Source organism: Simochromis diagramma, unplaced genomic scaffold (genome assembly GCF_900408965.1).
Source record: "Simochromis diagramma unplaced genomic scaffold, fSimDia1.1 OVJJ01000026.1, whole genome shotgun sequence".
In the NCBI taxonomy this organism is placed as follows: domain Eukaryota; kingdom Metazoa; phylum Chordata; class Actinopteri; order Cichliformes; family Cichlidae; genus Simochromis; species Simochromis diagramma.
Window position 1 is genome coordinate 2,118,682 of NW_024386985.1, and position 16,803 is coordinate 2,135,484.

The following is a 16,803-nucleotide window of genomic DNA, read 5'->3' on the forward strand; positions in this document are numbered from 1 at the left end:
TACGCATTTCCTTTTTGTTTGGTTTTTTTTGTTTGTTTGTTTTTTAACTCTTTTTAGCTTTATGTTTATATGACACAAATAAAATACATGTTTTACTGTCAGATTATGAGAATCTGACTAACACATGTACTGGAAAAAACTTTTCTATAGAACCTAAACATCCACATTTAGATGTCTCTCATTCCACACATTTGTTTTTTAAATATAGAATTTCAACAATAATCTTTAATGTTCTTGGAAAATAAATTATATTACAACAATAATAATACTAGTAATAGTATTTTTTCTCACCATGGATTAGTTATAGCCATGTAGAGATGGATGGATGGGATGAGAGTCTGTTTAATGTTAAGAGGCTCAGTTGTAATAACACCATCACATAATCATGAATAGGTAGTACCTGACCATGAGTACTGTCTTTAAAGACTCTGAACCTTTTATTCTTGGACTCTCTTAGAGTAGCTTTGCACTATTCACAGTTCAAAATAATGCTTATTTTTCTTCTTCTGTGTTGATAGCCAGTGCTGTGTATCTGAGATCACCATATCAAGCACACCCCCACTCAATGACATCAAACACAGTCAAGAATAGAAAAAAAAAACTACCTGAAAATTGTAAAGTGTAAATTTAGAGCCATTTGATTACTGAGCTTCCTGCTCTGAGCAAATAACTGTGCATCTCCTGACTTTATTATCTGAAATATTGGCCTTGTTTAATGTGACTTTGATGTATTATACATATTTAATGTATTCCTTTACTTAATTACTCACCAAGAAAGTAATTTTGTGACTTTGTGTTACTACTCATTACATTACTTTTGTGTTACTCTCTAACCAACTCTCTGGCTTGACATGCATTGTGACACATACTAACACCAGTCCCTATCCTAAAGAGCCCATACATACAATATTTCTTTTGTGATGAAGATTTAGTGCAAAGAAAAATTGAAAACCAGCCCGAAGACACTTCAAAACAATCACCACTGTGTTCTACTGTAGAAACCAGTGCTGGGAGAGAGGGAGGGCAGACTGACTGCTCATCACTGCCTGCTGAAGATCAGGCTTTGGCTGCTGGGCTGGAATTGGTATCCACTCATCTTTAACATCACTCTGGGCTTTTCAATAGCTTTGTGTTAACATGCGGTCTGTGCAGATATTTTCAAAAGCCAGTGATGTGTTTGTTTTTGTATGTCCGGAAAACAGCGGCCTGTGTGCAAATATCTGAAGCTGTTTGTAACAAGAGTACAATTATAATCGGAATTGTATTCTGATTACTGAATTTAGTATAATAATGAGTTGCACTGCTGCCTTAACAAAAACGTAATCTATTACTTTGTAGTGCATTACACCCAACACTGGTCCCCTTTAATTTAACTGTCTTGATTTAGAACCAAATAACTAATCATCAAGGCCTAAACAGCTTAGGGCGCCCAGCAGCACAGATAGCCCAGATTGCCCCGGACTCATTGATCAGCATCTAGCAGCTGACAGATGTTTCAGGAAACATCTAGAATAATTGCTCCTTTAAAGATTAACATGGCAGACTCTCTAAGAGATATTTTTCCCATCACCTTAGTTGTTCTTTTTTCACCTCTTAGTTTGTTTCCTGTCACTCACTCTTGTTTCCCTTTGCACCAAACACCCTCTCTCTCCTAAATCCCACAATCATCATCACACACTACTTATTAGTGGGAGCAGTGAGGGGCAGTGTGGCTCCTCTGGCTGTTGTTCAGTCTGCAGTATGGGAGGCATGCTGAAGGCTGCCAGAGCTGCTCCATGCCTCATAGACATGGACCGCCTGTTGGCTCAGTCTAGAGGACTCTTATTTGATGAAGCCTTGGATATTAAATGCAAAATGTTCACCTAGCCAGGAAACTTTTTGACTGCAGCTGCGTTTGAAGGTAAGTTCAGACAATTTATGAAACTGAGACAAGGTGAACAACTGTTTGTGAAGTTATTGAGTCCTCTGGTGATATATTTGTGGATTAGGAAGGTGTTTGATTACACTGCTAAAGGTTTCAGAGGGGGTTGGGATTATTGAATATGACAGAGATGCAATCTTGGCATCAGAGCAGTTTCCACACTAAGTGAAGTTCCTCTGTCTCAGCTGTGTAAAAACTGCCTTTGTCAATCACTGATAAGAAAACAAAGAGATGCTTTTCCTTTTATGACGGCTGTAAAGTCTGACGTGAAGCTTGATCATTTGAGTCGATGTTTGTGTATCAGCCCGGCTGAGGAACAATGTTTAAATTAAACACTGAAAAAAATACATAACGGCTTTCTATAGCAGGGTGTTAAGGTGTGTTTTCTGATTTGTTCAGCTAGATTATCATCATAAGTTAATGCAACCTTTATGATAGTCAAGCAGAAATGTACTTGCCTGCAATAAAATGCTAACACGGGGCTACAAACAAATCACACGCTTGCACGACTTCAGCATTGGCACCACTAAGCTTGTGTGTTTGGTACAATGCTGCTGATTGTCCTTGACAGCTCCTGTAGTCTCATTTTTCCACTCAAACACCGTCAAAAGTCACCAACTGGGTAATTAAAGGTAAAGTAATGTAAAGTGTCAAATGCAAATTAATTTTCTCTATTGTAGGACTCATTCTAGTGGCCTTCTATTATGGTGAAAATATGACATATGAACCAGGAGCTAGAGATGAGAAAATTCTCATCTCTAGCTCCTGGAGCAACCTTCTTTAAAGGTTGCTCTATATTTTAAATTAGTTATAGTGGCTGTATTAATGATTTATATTAATGATCAAATGACTCTGTTCAGTATGAAAGAGGTCACCCACAGTGACAAACCCACAGAGAATAATATTATTATTATTAATTTTCTATTCTCAGCTCTGTGGAGCTTTTTGAATCTTTCAGCAAGTCAATTGTGAATGTTTTGGGACTTTTTTTTTTAACCAAACCTACATTTTTCTGTCTATATATGACGACAACACGGATTAATACAAATGTTAGCATGCAAATAAGACATTTGTAGCTGCTGGTGGTCATGGCGACTATAAAGCGGCTCATACAAACTACAAATTGTACAAACGGTTGTTATATTTCTAAAAAAAAGAAGTTTTTTTTTCTTTCATAATTCAAGTTTGAGTCTGTTTGTTTGTTTTCTCCTTCTCCCTTTGTTCACCATTACTTCAAATGTGATAGGACTTCATGTCCTCATAGCTCCTGTCCACACGAGAACATAAATTTTGCTGCCTTCAGTGTCACATTTTTAAGAATTGAATATACGCATGAGGAAACAAATAAAAATAAAAATATAAATATAAATTTGATATAGTCTCAAAATGTTTTCTCCATATTTGGACTGAATGATGCCACCACAGAGCTACTGTAAAGTGTAGCTGTTAATTTAATTACATGCAGCAAAATGACTTTCCAGCAGTCTGGATCATTCCATTAATGTTACCTCGCCGTGAGGAGCCGCGGAGTCTGGTTCTCAGCCATTAACACCAGCTGTCTGCACTGCTCTATTAGCAGTCATTGTAACAGTCACAACAAAATATGTGCCAGATGAAGCATCTTTAATCCAGTCTACAGTAAATCACACTGCTTTACCATCTCTTTCACTTTTTCACCTACAGGATGAGAAAAACAGTGAATGTTCATATTATCATGTGGTTTATTGTTTGTTTATATTCTCCTGAGAACCAGCCCATTCATTTATGTCCTCTGTAATAAACATTTGTTTTTGGTCTATATCTTTTGACTTATTTGAGCTATCCTAATAAGTCCTGATGGACTAAATAGAGGACATCCTGGTCTTTCCATTGATATCTCATGTGTTTGGGTGGCCTCTTTTAGCTCCATAGAGAAAGGAAATCGCAAATAACATTCAATGGGAAGATTCATTTTTCCTCGATTATCAGGATATGAAGAAGTTATGAACTTGCAATTTTATCTTACAAATCTCACCGGACTATTATTACCTAGGATCATCAGATCTACTAATTTATAATAATTGCTCGGATGACCTGTGAATGTCATCCCACATGTGTTTACTGTTTATAAAGACCACATATTACCTCCCTTATTATACCAAAAACAGGAGATCCTGCAATGGCTATTAGTCCCAAATGACAAATAGTGACCTGGTGATTTGAGGTTGTTTTTTGTTTTCTCTGCTCACGTTTTCTGCCTCTCTCTAACTCAAGGTTTAGAGAGGCTGCATTTCTTTATAAAAATCGTGACTCACATCTCTACACACCACAGGGACCCATTCAAACAAATGGAAAGCTCCATTTCCATTATAAGAGTAAAATCTTAAAGCATGATGAGACGGATGAGATGGATGGCAGCATGCATTAAGGAACATCTTAATGTCTTTCAAGTGACTCAACAGTTATTATCTGGCAGCCTATTAGTAACATGAGATGTCTAGTTGAGTGTACCAGACACTTTCAAAATTTTAAATTCAGAGAGATTTTTCAGTAAATTGGATTAAAATGTGCATAGCATGAAACACAGATATGGGTCGGGAATGGAGGTTTCTTTTTCACAGGAATGGTCTCTGATGCCTTGCAAATAGGGCGTTATGCAAAGCCAAATTGAGCTATGGACTTCAGTATCCACCATTGAAGTCAACCAATATTGTCCATTTCACCTAGTTCTTGATTTAAAGGAAAATTCAATGAAAGCTACATATGTTTGAAGCATTTTTTCTGTTTGCTTGTCAGCCAGTTATGTAATAGCCAACCGCTGATTTCTAATACGTACCTTGCTGTAATCTTGTTTGCGCTACATTGCTTTGCTTCCCTCCCTGAGCCTGGTCCTGTCTCTTCCTGTTAAATGGGAGTTCTTCCTTCCCACTGTCACACGTCTTTGTCAGGGCTTCACAGCTGGTTAATTTCTTCTTGTTTTATTATATTTTAAGGCTAAATAAACAACTGTTACATGGATAAAATTTTAGTGGTTGGCTACTGCATTTGTGCCTTCAAGTAAACAACATACTGTACACTTGCTTAACCAATCACATTGCACCTCCATTTTTAAAGTCAAGGGGAAACGACCCTGTAAACAGAGTTCTAAGAACTACAATGATCCTCAGTTCCTGCAATTATGAAACAAGCAAGGGAGCACTACTTCTAGCAGTTACTATAAAAGTGAAACATTTGAAATTCAATGTACCCTTTGATGTAAGCCTTATTGCTAAAGCACATGCCACATAACTGTAATGCCCCTGGTCTACTTCCAAATAGGAAGATGAATGCCACCATAGCTTCTCTTGCCTCATGTTTCAAATCTGCCTTCTAACTGACGAGGGTCAGTTAAAGGGAAAAAAAGACAAATAGATAATGTTCAAAAAGATATGCATCAATGCAGAATGATTTCAACCTAGGTGAAAACAATCCTGTCACAATAACCATTTAGCATAAATGACCTTGCCATAAACAATTAGTTGCTTTTGGAGACAACGTGGCCATCCACCTGGGCTTAACATCACAAGCACATCTTTACTGTTTAGTCCTCTTTTATTAGTTCTTTCAGTCACATTACGTTTTTAACAAGCTATAGAGTGCAGAATTTCAATTCTAAACAAAGCTGAACAGCTGTGTTATGCTTTCACGGTCTGCTCAGCAGCCACTCAGAAAAAAGACAACTGCAGATTACACACACTGAACAGATGCCATCCGAATAACCTTCCAGAAACAGACCCATGACATCACTGCTGAGACACACCCTCAGTGGCAACATAAATCTGTTTTCATGGTCGCTCTGTGGTGACAGAAAGCGAGTGCACATTACAGAAACCATTAAATTTAAGAGTGAAGAAGTGATTTAGGGGTTGTGTGTGTGTGTGTGTGTGTGTGTGTGTGTGTGTGTGTGTGTGTGTGTGTGTGAGTGAGTGTAGGCATGCCAGAGAATGGCAGCACCTGTGGTATCGCTATACCACCTGACGCTCCTGCCTTCCAGGAACACCGAGAGGTTTAAGTTGTCAAAGAGAGACAAGTGCTTAGGTTATGACCTGCTTGAGATGAAGCCAGCACGTGTGTGTGTGCATCATGTACATGAGGACAGTAATATGTAGGCACCAAGTCCGAGCACGTGTTCATGGCAGTATTTTTGACCATATCAGACTACATTCCTCTGGTGGACATGCTGGCCATGACCTTTTTAACAGACATAGTGGAAAAATAACAATGAGTTTCTGCTTTTTATAATATACAGATTTTTAGGATTACCTAAAACCAACTGCCATCAGATTAAATTCACAATGCACATGATACTAATACATGACCCATGGATACAGTGCAATAGCTGAGAACACCTCAGCCATAGTTTTTATTTTGCAAATATTGCTTTTAGTCTAGTTCTATACATGTGTAATGACATCTTAATCTATTGATTTATTTTATTTTATTTGGCTGCACTTTATTTAAAAAAAAAAACTATCCCGTTTTATTGTGATGTTCTTGTTTGTCTTTGTGCACAGAATTTTATTCAGCCATGCATCTGTAAAGAAATCTGAATATGATCCTGACTCAACCTCATGGAAAACAGCTCTGGCATTCAACAGTTTTGGTGCTGTTTCCATAATTTAATACTTGTCGTGCTTTAAATATTTGGTAAAATAATGTGATAAATACTAAAAATATATACAAAGCTATACATGGACATACATATACAAAGCTGTTGTTTCAAATATCTGTCACTTAAAGGTCAAACTCAGAGCATGTCACATGCTCACACTCTGTGTGGTGCCAGACATTAGATGAGGGCAGTATAGAAAAAACAGCATTAAGAAAATTATGAAAGAAATCAGTCAGTTACAATACTGTATAAGATTGAAAAAAAGCACTAGAATAATTGAATCAAAAATAACATAATAAAAACTCTAAAAACAAATACGATGCAGTAAGTTTTATAATTTAAGCATTTCATTTCCAGCTTGGTCGTCAGTGGTTTCTATAGTCTAGTATTGCTTGCAGCATAATTTTCTCCAGGTTTCTATTCTTACAAAGTTCTATTCATTGTTTTCGTATTTTAATTTTTTTTTTATAATATTAACATAAATTTTCCCACTCTCCGACGCACCTTGGGCTGGAATACAGACTGCATAAAAAACATTGACAGAGCCACCATGACAGCGCCCACTAGTCTGTGAAGTGCTTGTGTGAAGCCTCAAGCTGAGCATAGTGTCATCAGCATGTTTCAAAGCCAGGAAAGATGAGTGAGACGTATATTTGACTAAGAAATAGAAGATGCTCCACACTCCCAAGGTATCAACCATAATTCAATTAAATTCAGTTCATTTTTATTTTATTTATATAACGCCAAATCACAACTACAGTCGCCTCAAGGCGCTTTATATATTGTAAGTTAGATCCTACAATAATACATACAGAGAACAACCCAACAATCATATGACCCCCTATGAGCAAGCATTTTGGGGACAGTGGGAAGGAAAAACTTCCTTTTAACAGGAAGAAACCTCCGGCAGGACCAGGCTCAGGGAGGGGTTGAGGGTTGAGAGAAGGAAGACAGGATAGAAGACATTCTGCGGAAGACAGACGGAGATTAATAACAAGTACGATTCAGTGCAGAGAGGTCTATTAACACATAGTAAGTGAGAAAAGTGACTGAAGAAGAAATACTCAATGCATTGTGGGAATTATTTACCAGAATTACAGAGCATTTGGAGACGGATGTTAATCTTGCTGTAGATTTTTATACAGTTAGACAACTCTTTGTAACCTACAGCTGGTCATTAGAAAGAATACAAGTTAAAGCCAATTCCACAATGTCTTTGTTTCAGAGGAGCCATAATATACTAAGAATGAGAACTAATTGTAAAATTGTTTCTAGTTAAACCCAGTGGCCTTGTGCTTTCATTCCTGAAAGCTGCACTAATCTTTCCATTAGAACAAAAATATATCTAAAATGTTGATAGGCCTAGCAGCACTCAACACAGCAGAGCAAAAGAAAGCTCAACAACATGGCCAGTTAAATGGGATATTGATGTTTCAGGATTGCCATAAAACAGGCACAAAGACAGGATAAACTATACGCAACACCAAGACCAAACCAATTTGCTATAATATGCAACCAAAAAGTGTGACTGAAAAATAAAATTCAAACTGTTTCCTAACAATTTCAATTGTTATCCATTCTGCATCCCCCAGTTGCCACTAAAGCTTCAGTTCCTGCATCATAAATCAGGTCCATCAGGGCAAAGTCAGTCAGTGTTCTGTCAGTCATACTCCTGAGATATGTAGCTAAGCATCATAAAGTGCTGACAGAGTCCTAAGCACTAGCAGTAGATGGTATTAATGGCAGCCATCATGGTTTATGCTCCACATCATGATTCTTGCAGTACAGCGTTTGCAGATTTTCAGCAGGATCTTCACTGCTTAGAATGATTCGCTCTCTGTTTTTGAAAACCTAAAAAAAAAAAAAAAAACTGCTTTAATGTGCTCATTTCAAAATCCAACATGACCAAAGTGGCACCAGAAGCCATGACTTAGAGACTTGACAGTGCCCCTCCCTTCCATGCAGCACGGACACCTCCCACAACCACCCTAAAACATGCAGATGAGGATGATGTAAGCTCAGTGACTGAGATTTGACCCATCAGACAGAGCAGCAGTCAAAAACAGAGCCACGAGGCTTCGTTCGCCCCAGACACAGAGAAGGGGGGGGAGGGTCAGAATTTCGATGGATCACCGTTTGCTGTTTTTTATTTTTAGAACAATCGATCAGAAAATTACATTAATGACAATTTGAAAACAGCAACAGGAGCTTTATGTACGAGAAAATTATTTCATTGTCTCTGATACTGGTAACTGTATTCTTCTTGTTGGGCTTTACTGAGAAATTAAAGCACTGCTGAGGCTTCCTGGAAGGCATCAGTCATAGCATTAAATGGCAGCTAGTCTTTAGATAAAGAGCTAAATTATCCAATGGGTGAAGGTGTTGTGAAGCATAAGGTGACATGGTAGGGGACAACTGCTCCGACAGTCTGACCATTGACTTTTATCCAACACCGCCATCAGAAATCAGGTGAGCTCTGTTTCATCATCACTGCTCAGGTGGGAGCCATAAAATCTTAGCAATGCATCCTCTTCTCTAGATTTAGCATTTTCATTTAAACCACCATCAGTATGGAACTATTTGTTACAATATAGCATGTTTGTCTGTGTTAGTCCTGGGATACTGAACTCAAGTAAAAGTATTGTTACTTTATTTGCATTTTCAAGCAAAAGCTGAATTAAAAATAGACAAATATTTACACATTAAATGTCAGCCAGTTATTTTATATCAGATGGCTCTCATCTTCTCTGCCACAGATAGAGACATATACGTTACCACCTCATACCACAATACGTGAATTTATGTGTTATTAATTATTAAGCCCTTTTTATATTATATTTACACTTTCTTCGAAGAAGTTCTTAAATTTTATATTAATTTCACTTCTTCTATATAAGTTTTACCTGATTAAGCTATTTTGCCTTGTTATAGTGTATTTATTTTATTAAGCGTTTACTGTTTTAAAGCTCTGTTAAGAGCTGTGTTTAATGCTGTGAAACAGCAACATAAAGGAAGTATATCTTACCTTAAAACTATAAGAAGAAGGATAATTACACAGTAATAAAATAAAAGAATACCATTTATAAATACTGTCATAGAAATATATTTATTTATGGTAAGTGATTTTTATTTTTTATTATTTTTTTTTCATCTTCTTTTTTCCCCACTGCTGATACTGTTAATATAATATAATGATATTGGGACTTTACTTACATAGTAAGTTATTTATTTGCTCAGGTTAGGTGAACAAAGCAGGAAAACATACTAAATGTGCAGAACTGAATATGTATGTACCTTTTTATATTAATTATAACAAAAAAGTAATTATTTCCTTATTAATAGAATGAGATGAATTGATACATTTTGCATTTACAAAGTCATTCTTTGAAAAAGATGCAGTCTTATATAATATTGTGGTATTGCTTGCCTCAAAATAGTCCATGCCCATTTCAAGAAAATACCTATTTAAACAGAGCCATGAGCAGAGCCTTGAGCTCTAACAGAGACTCTGTACTTGAGCATGTTCAGCAATACTACTGTAGTATAATGAAACACCAGCCTTACTCACAGGTCTTGAAAGAGTGATACTATTAGCACAAGTTTTTCCTTCCTTCCTGAGAGATTTACAGATTCACAGTCACTTGAAGATGACTCTTGCCCAGCATCGAGCCAGGCACTTGTGTGATATCTCTATGTCAGAAATTGTTTTCATGAGTGTTCAGCTGATCCAATGTGCTGCAGCAAGAGTACTAACAGAGACTAGAAAGACAGATCATATTTCTTCCATATTAACGTCTCTTTATTGGCTCCTGTTAAATAATGAATTCGGTCTATAATCCTTCTCTTCACATACAAAGTCCTGAATGATCAGTCCCTCCCTTATTTAAAGATACCACTAATAGTACCAATTTATCTTAATAGAGCACTTTGCTCTCAGAGTGCAGACTTGTTGTTCCTAGGCTTCTTGTCTTTTCACTACTCATGTGTTAATAAGCCACCATTGCACATCATTGCTTTTTGTCTACTCTCTTTTGTAGTTGTTCTGTTTGTTCTTTGCGGCCAAAATCCACCTTGTTTGGCCTGGAGCTTTTAATCATGAAGCCATGTTGACTTACAGTCCTTTGTGTTTTGTCTGGAATAATACCTCCGTCTTCAGGTTGGAAACCTCTGATTTAGGCCGTGGTTCACATTTCAGTCATAAAACGGGATTCTTTGCTTCCAGTGTTGACATTTCCCACCACTGATCGTCTTATCGTCAGAGTAGACTTCAGTGAAGGTAAAGTGTCGCTAAGCTGCCACTAAGAGCCCCACAGTGCTGTGCTAAAAAGCTGGTCTGAAACTGTTCACCTCAACCAACAGTACAACACACACCTACAAGATAAGTAAATATTGAGACTCAGGCACCCATGGTTTATCAGCCATTGCCCGATTTTCTAACAGACTGTGTGCACTGGCATGAATGTGAATGTAATGAAGCATGCTTTAGTCAATATTAAGCGCTGTCATGTTGACCACTTCTGTTTAAGTAGACAGGTGCAAACAGCAGATTTGCTTCTCTGCTTGTTCTCGTCTCTGAAACAATTTTTGTATAGAAATTGAAAAACACAAGATGAACATGAACCTCTTTAGCTTTAGTTTTTTTCTGCTTCTGCCCTAAGAGCTCACAGAAAACTTAAAAAATGTTATAGTGCTCTATCAGGTTGTTTTTGAATCTTTTTGTGGATTGCATCCTGTTTTTCTGTAGCTAAGGCTTACCATCTGACATGTATTATGATTTAGGACCCAAATGCAGGCTGGGCTAACAAAAGGTGAGCCTTTTATTCACACTGAATCCAGAGTCCAAACCAAGACCAAAGGCTAAGTCCAAAATGCCAACAAACAGAAATCCAAAAATATCAGGGAACCACAAGGAACACATGCTCTGACAAAGAACGAAGACAAGGGCAGGCCAGAGTGACTAAGCATAGAGCAACTAACAGACACAGACTTATTGGCATAACCAATAAATCAAAATACAAGGAACCCAATAAAATAACCATAGGTACTAACAGAAACTAGAATATTAAAATATCAACAAACTGTACAATAATTATTGAAATACAAAGAAATCAAGGGAAACCATATTTAAATCAGAACACTATAAAGGGCAACATAACTGAGGCCGGGGTACAAAGAAACAACCCCAAACCAAAAGCCTTTACTTTATATTTATAGAAACCAGGAAAATTCCAATAGCAAACAGATCGACCGTGACACCAGAGGTTTGCAGCTTGTGGTGAATCCTCTGTGGTTTTGGTCATGAAGTCTTCAGATGTTTGTGAACATCCTGGAGGGATCATGTCCTTGACTTGCTGTGCATTCTTACAGAGCTTTTCAGTCAACCTATTAATGGTTTGCAAATGTTAGTCTGTATTTCTGCTCTCTATCTCATCTCCTGGGCACACCTCTTACTTGGATCACATCTTCTAAACTATAAAATGGTGCTATAACTTATAAAACAACACTAGCATTTACATAATATAATGTTTCTTTCTGGTTCAGGTGAGAATGGTGTCTGACCTTGGTGACGTCGGCTTTTACGGGCAGTGTGGTGTCTATTTGTGCAGGAGGTCTTAAACTGCACAGGAATGAGTGCAATGTGGAGTGGGCAGTGTGTCCACATACCACTTCATGTGTGACCGTGGAGTTTTTCCATTAATACAGACATAAGTGTCCAAATAGCTGACAAATATAACACTCGAAGACACACATGGCACCCTACGTAGGCATGCAGTCAGTCAACACGTTCATTACTCATAAATCAGACCCACATATGTTCTCACTTAAGACACGTGCACAGACACAATGTAAGTGCCATTCATACTTATTTTAGCTTACAGCGTAAAAAGAAACTGCAGGCGAACTGATGAATTTAATGCAATCTTGCATGTCCTTGTCAGGTATTAGCAATAAAAAATATTGTTTTAACACTAGCACAACTGATGTTAAAAGATCTGTAAAAAGATTTAAAAAAATGTGACCCTGGACACACCTACTGTGTGAATAATAAGTCTTACAGTAATAAGTCAACACAGACTTTGGGTTTCATGGGGCACAAATCCCAGTCTCCTGCATGAAAATCCTGCATTAAACATCCTCCCTGCATGGATGTTGTTGCCATGAAGGCAAACCTTTACCTTTTACTGTCCTAGAACACCACACGCTACACACATATACCTTTCAGAGTAAGCTTGAAACTCTTATTAATGACTGATGAATAAACTTGGGTGTGTCAGCAATTAATGTAACTGGGTCTGTAGCTGTTTACCATGATGTGAACACACATCATGGTAAACAGCTGGGGTTGCTCTCACCTACTGATGTTTGCTGCAGTACAGTAATGCCTTGGAAACATAGTATTCAAGACATGTTTTGTCTCTAAAGACTGTCTCGTGATTAGGGATGGGTACCGGTATCCGGTGCCATGATGGCACCGGTTCGGTCATAAACGGTAGTAACCAGACCGAAAAGCAGCGCACATTTCGGTGCTTTATTTCGGTGCTTTATTTCGGTGCTTTTTTTTCCTGAGCTGTGATACGCTTTAGATTCTAGCCAATCATTTTACGTTTCCGAGGATAGTAGGCGGGGCCAGGTAGGTACGTTCTTTTAGAGCAGAGCTACAGATTAAAAATGCCCAAGGTGAAGCGGTCAAAAGACTGGCTGTACTTCACAGCAAAATATGCAAACTCAGCAGCCTGCAACAAGTGCTTTAAGGTGATACTGTGACACTGTGCAAAGGAGGTAACACCTCAAATCTGATGAAACACCTGGCGACGCATAGCGTTTTTTTTCTAAAAGCCGAGAAATGCGCCATATTTGATAGCTTGCTGCGAGACCTCACACCGAGCACATCTACTGTGGGTGTGGTGCCTGTTATCGACCCGGAGTTTGCAACATCCCCCAAAAACCCGAAGAGTAGAGTCCTGGCCAAAGGACAAAGTGTGTGTTCTCCATTCCTTAAGCACCGGTTTGAGCACCGTTTAAGCACCGGCACCGTTTCAAAAGTACCGGTTTGGCACCGGTATCGGATAAAACCTAAACGATACCCATCCCTACTCATGATAGGATCACACCAACTGCAATACCAGTGACTTTTCAACTAAAATAAGCCCATCTTCAGCTTCATTTTCATGTTAAAGCCAGCTACATTCCTATAAGGCTTTGTGACTATAGTATGAATGGTTGAGGTACGATGGTCTACAGAAATGCAGAGTTGTCTACAAGTCATTATTTGACCGTGGGCTACCAATTAGCCCTCTGGGATTAGGAATTGGAATTGGACAACCTGATATCGCAGCAAAATGTGTAATAGACACGCCAGTCCACCGTGTCCATTTCACACTTTAGAGAAGTAAAGTGTGAAACAGACAAGCATGCAGAAGAACCAGCAGAGGGAGATATCATATTTCAAGCCAACATGAAAATAATCATGGGAAAGTGTTTCAACACACATTATTACAGTATTTTCATGTATATACATAGTAGCCTCCTAGTTTAATTGTTTCTAGCAATTAAGGACCCTGGAATGCACTTCATATGTTTTTGCTTACTTCCAACTTCTTGATTTTAAATATATTATCTCCCCCTGGTGGTAATGCAGCGTGAAATAGACACGGAGGTCTGGCGTGTGTATTACATGTTTTGCTGTGAGACTGGGTTGGATTGGAACTAGAGAAGAGTAATTAGCTAGGACAAATCCTAGTACACACCCACCTTCTGTTCACAGACAGGCAAACACCCACTAATGTAATGACAAACACATTTGTGGTAGTTCCTACTTTCAAATGTGTGATGATGCGCACAATACAGTATCAGCCACACTTTCACAGCTGGTAAGAATCTAAGTATTGTTTCTTTCTTTTTTAAATGTGTGCATTCAACACCAACAGATCAATCTAGAAATACCTTCTGAAGCTGACCAGAAAACTGTCAAGACAATAGAAATTATATCTTGCAGGGTGTGTTGGTTCTTAAATGCTACTTTTTGTATGTTTCACAGCTGGGTCAGCACCTCTGGCAGCAGCAGTGGACTACAATTTGAGCGTTCCTCAGAAAGAATGTTTCTGTGGGCAGGAAGTAAAGCAACAGATGGAAGATCTGATCGCAGGTGTGTGATATATATATATATATATATATATATATATATATATATATATATATATATATATATATATATATATATATATATATATATATATATTCAGTCTTGCTTATAATTATAATTAGAAGGAGATGCTTCATCAATATTCACCTTTTTTAGATCCATCTACCAGAAGATTCGTGAATATGAGGTCCTGGACAGGAGGAAGACAGTGACAGCTCTGAGGGCAGGAGAGGACAGAGCCATCCTGCTGGGCCTCAGCATGGTCTTCTTCTCCATCATGATGTACTTTGTTGTGGGAATCACCATCCTGCGCTCTTATTCTGACAGGTAATAGGCTGAATTAATTTCAGTAATATTTAAGAAAGGTCTTGCGAATAATCTTATCAGAGGAGTTTCCTTGGAAACTTTCTGCTGCATATCCTCATAACATCAAGTGGAGTCTTTGTCTTTTTCTCCAGCGTGTGGACCGATGAGACAAGCTGCACTATTGTCAACTCCACTATAGTTTGGGATGTGAACTGTTCATACAGCTGTGGAACAGAGTGCTGGAAGAGGTCTCGTTACCCTTGTCTCCAGGTGTATGTCAGCCTTAACTCATCTGGAAAAGTGGTACGACTGTTCCATAACGAGGAGACGCAGGACAACAACCCTGAGGTACTCAGTAATTGCTGGCATCTTTGGTGTGCACTTTTCCATCCAAACAGCACACAGCAAAAATGAGAGAACAGCAGTACACTTTACACTAGTAGCATAATCTAAAAGAGTTACCAAACACAGCTGTTACTTTCACTCTTCTTCTATCCTGTTCAGTGCTTCTACATCCCAAAGTGCCGTAAGGACTACGCAGCCATGCAGGTCTTGGTTCAGAACATTTCTGAGCGTCTTCGGTCTCAGCACACACTTCAGTGTTTCGTGGACCGCACAGACAAAACAGACAGCGCCATCCTGACACAAATCTACAGTCAGATCGCTGTCTTCCACTCCCTCTTCTGGCCCACCTGCACATTGATTGGAGGAAGCGTCATCATTGCCATGGTGAAGTTGACTCAGTACCTGTCTGTCGTGTGCGATAGACTGAGCCGCATCAAGAGGTGAAGGGTTTTGAGGCTACATAGACAAGGGGCAATAAGCAGAGTCATGGTGTCAAGACTGAAACACAAAAAGGCTGAGATGTGGTTTGTCTGTGGCAGCTGACACGCTATGACTCGAACATTTTCTGACAATCACAAAGAAGCGTTTCTCTTTGTTACTATGCTTGACTCCAGTGGAGCCTGTGGGTAAATCACAGGATTTTTACTTATGTCACTTGTTACATACATATTTAAGTGCCTTTTCTGCTTTATATGTCTATTTGTTAAATAATTTAGCAAATACTCTTATTAGCTTTTTTGCTAAGAGCTGGATGAGAAGGTCGCTGTAGTGCCAAAGCAACTGAAACAGCTACCCAAGTTTCAGAAAAGTGTAGCTTAACCCTCCTGCCAGTTGCTTTTTAGGGCCCAAGCACTGAGAGTGCGAAGGTCCTATTGTATCTGCTCCTTTTCTTCTTATTATTATTATTCTGGCAAAACAAGTGCCTTTTTGAGGGCCTAAATATGCTCAAATTGCCTGATGAGTGCTAAAGACTAAATCGAGTGCACCTGTGTGTAATCTCAGAGGTTGTCTAAGAGAATATTGGGAGCAACAACACCATGAAGTCCAAAGAACACACCAGACAGGTCAGGGATAAAGTTACTGAGAAATTTAAAGCAGGTTTAGGCTACAAAAAGATTGCCCGAGCCTTGAACAGCCCACGGAGCACTGTTCAAGCGATCAGTCAGAAATGGAAGGAGTATGGCACAACTGTAAACCTACCAAGACAAGGCCGTCCACTAGTGATGGCCAAATGAAGCTTTCTGAAGCATTGAAGCTTGTATTGAAAAACGGTTCATTACTTGAAGCTTTTCAACACAGTTGAACACTGGTGACATCTTGTGGTCAAAAATATGAAGAGCAGCTTGAATCCACAAAATAAAACCAACTGCTTCATTAAGATTGTTCACCCTACAGACTGGAATTCTGTCTGATATTGGGCTGTTGTTGTGTTGCTTTGAACGTGTATTTTTTGGTGTT

General features: G+C 38.5%; 1 protein-coding gene across 4 annotated transcripts in view; it reads left to right on the forward strand.

The window, feature by feature from the left end:
- si:ch211-247n2.1 (calcium-activated potassium channel subunit beta-2) overlaps nucleotides 1-16,291 on the forward strand; it is a 16,473-nt gene extending 182 nt beyond the window's left edge. Inside the window, exons 1-5 of one of the 4 annotated variants that reach the window (XM_040040434.1) lie at nucleotides 1-1,900; nucleotides 14,590-14,697; nucleotides 14,851-15,021; nucleotides 15,153-15,348; nucleotides 15,505-16,291. The exon at nucleotides 1-1,900 is cut by the window's left edge and continues 21 nt beyond it. In XM_040040434.1, coding sequence (XP_039896368.1) covers nucleotides 14,648-14,697; nucleotides 14,851-15,021; nucleotides 15,153-15,348; nucleotides 15,505-15,789 — 702 coding nt within the window. In that variant the 5' untranslated portion in view covers nucleotides 1-1,900; nucleotides 14,590-14,647 and the 3' untranslated portion in view covers nucleotides 15,790-16,291. Of the gene's footprint in view, nucleotides 1,901-7,454; nucleotides 9,021-14,589; nucleotides 14,698-14,850; nucleotides 15,022-15,152; nucleotides 15,349-15,504 lie in introns of those variants that run through there. The other 3 variants (XM_040040432.1, XM_040040433.1, XM_040040436.1) reach the window with 3 other exon arrangements.
- Nucleotides 16,292-16,803: the final 512 nt, after the last annotated feature.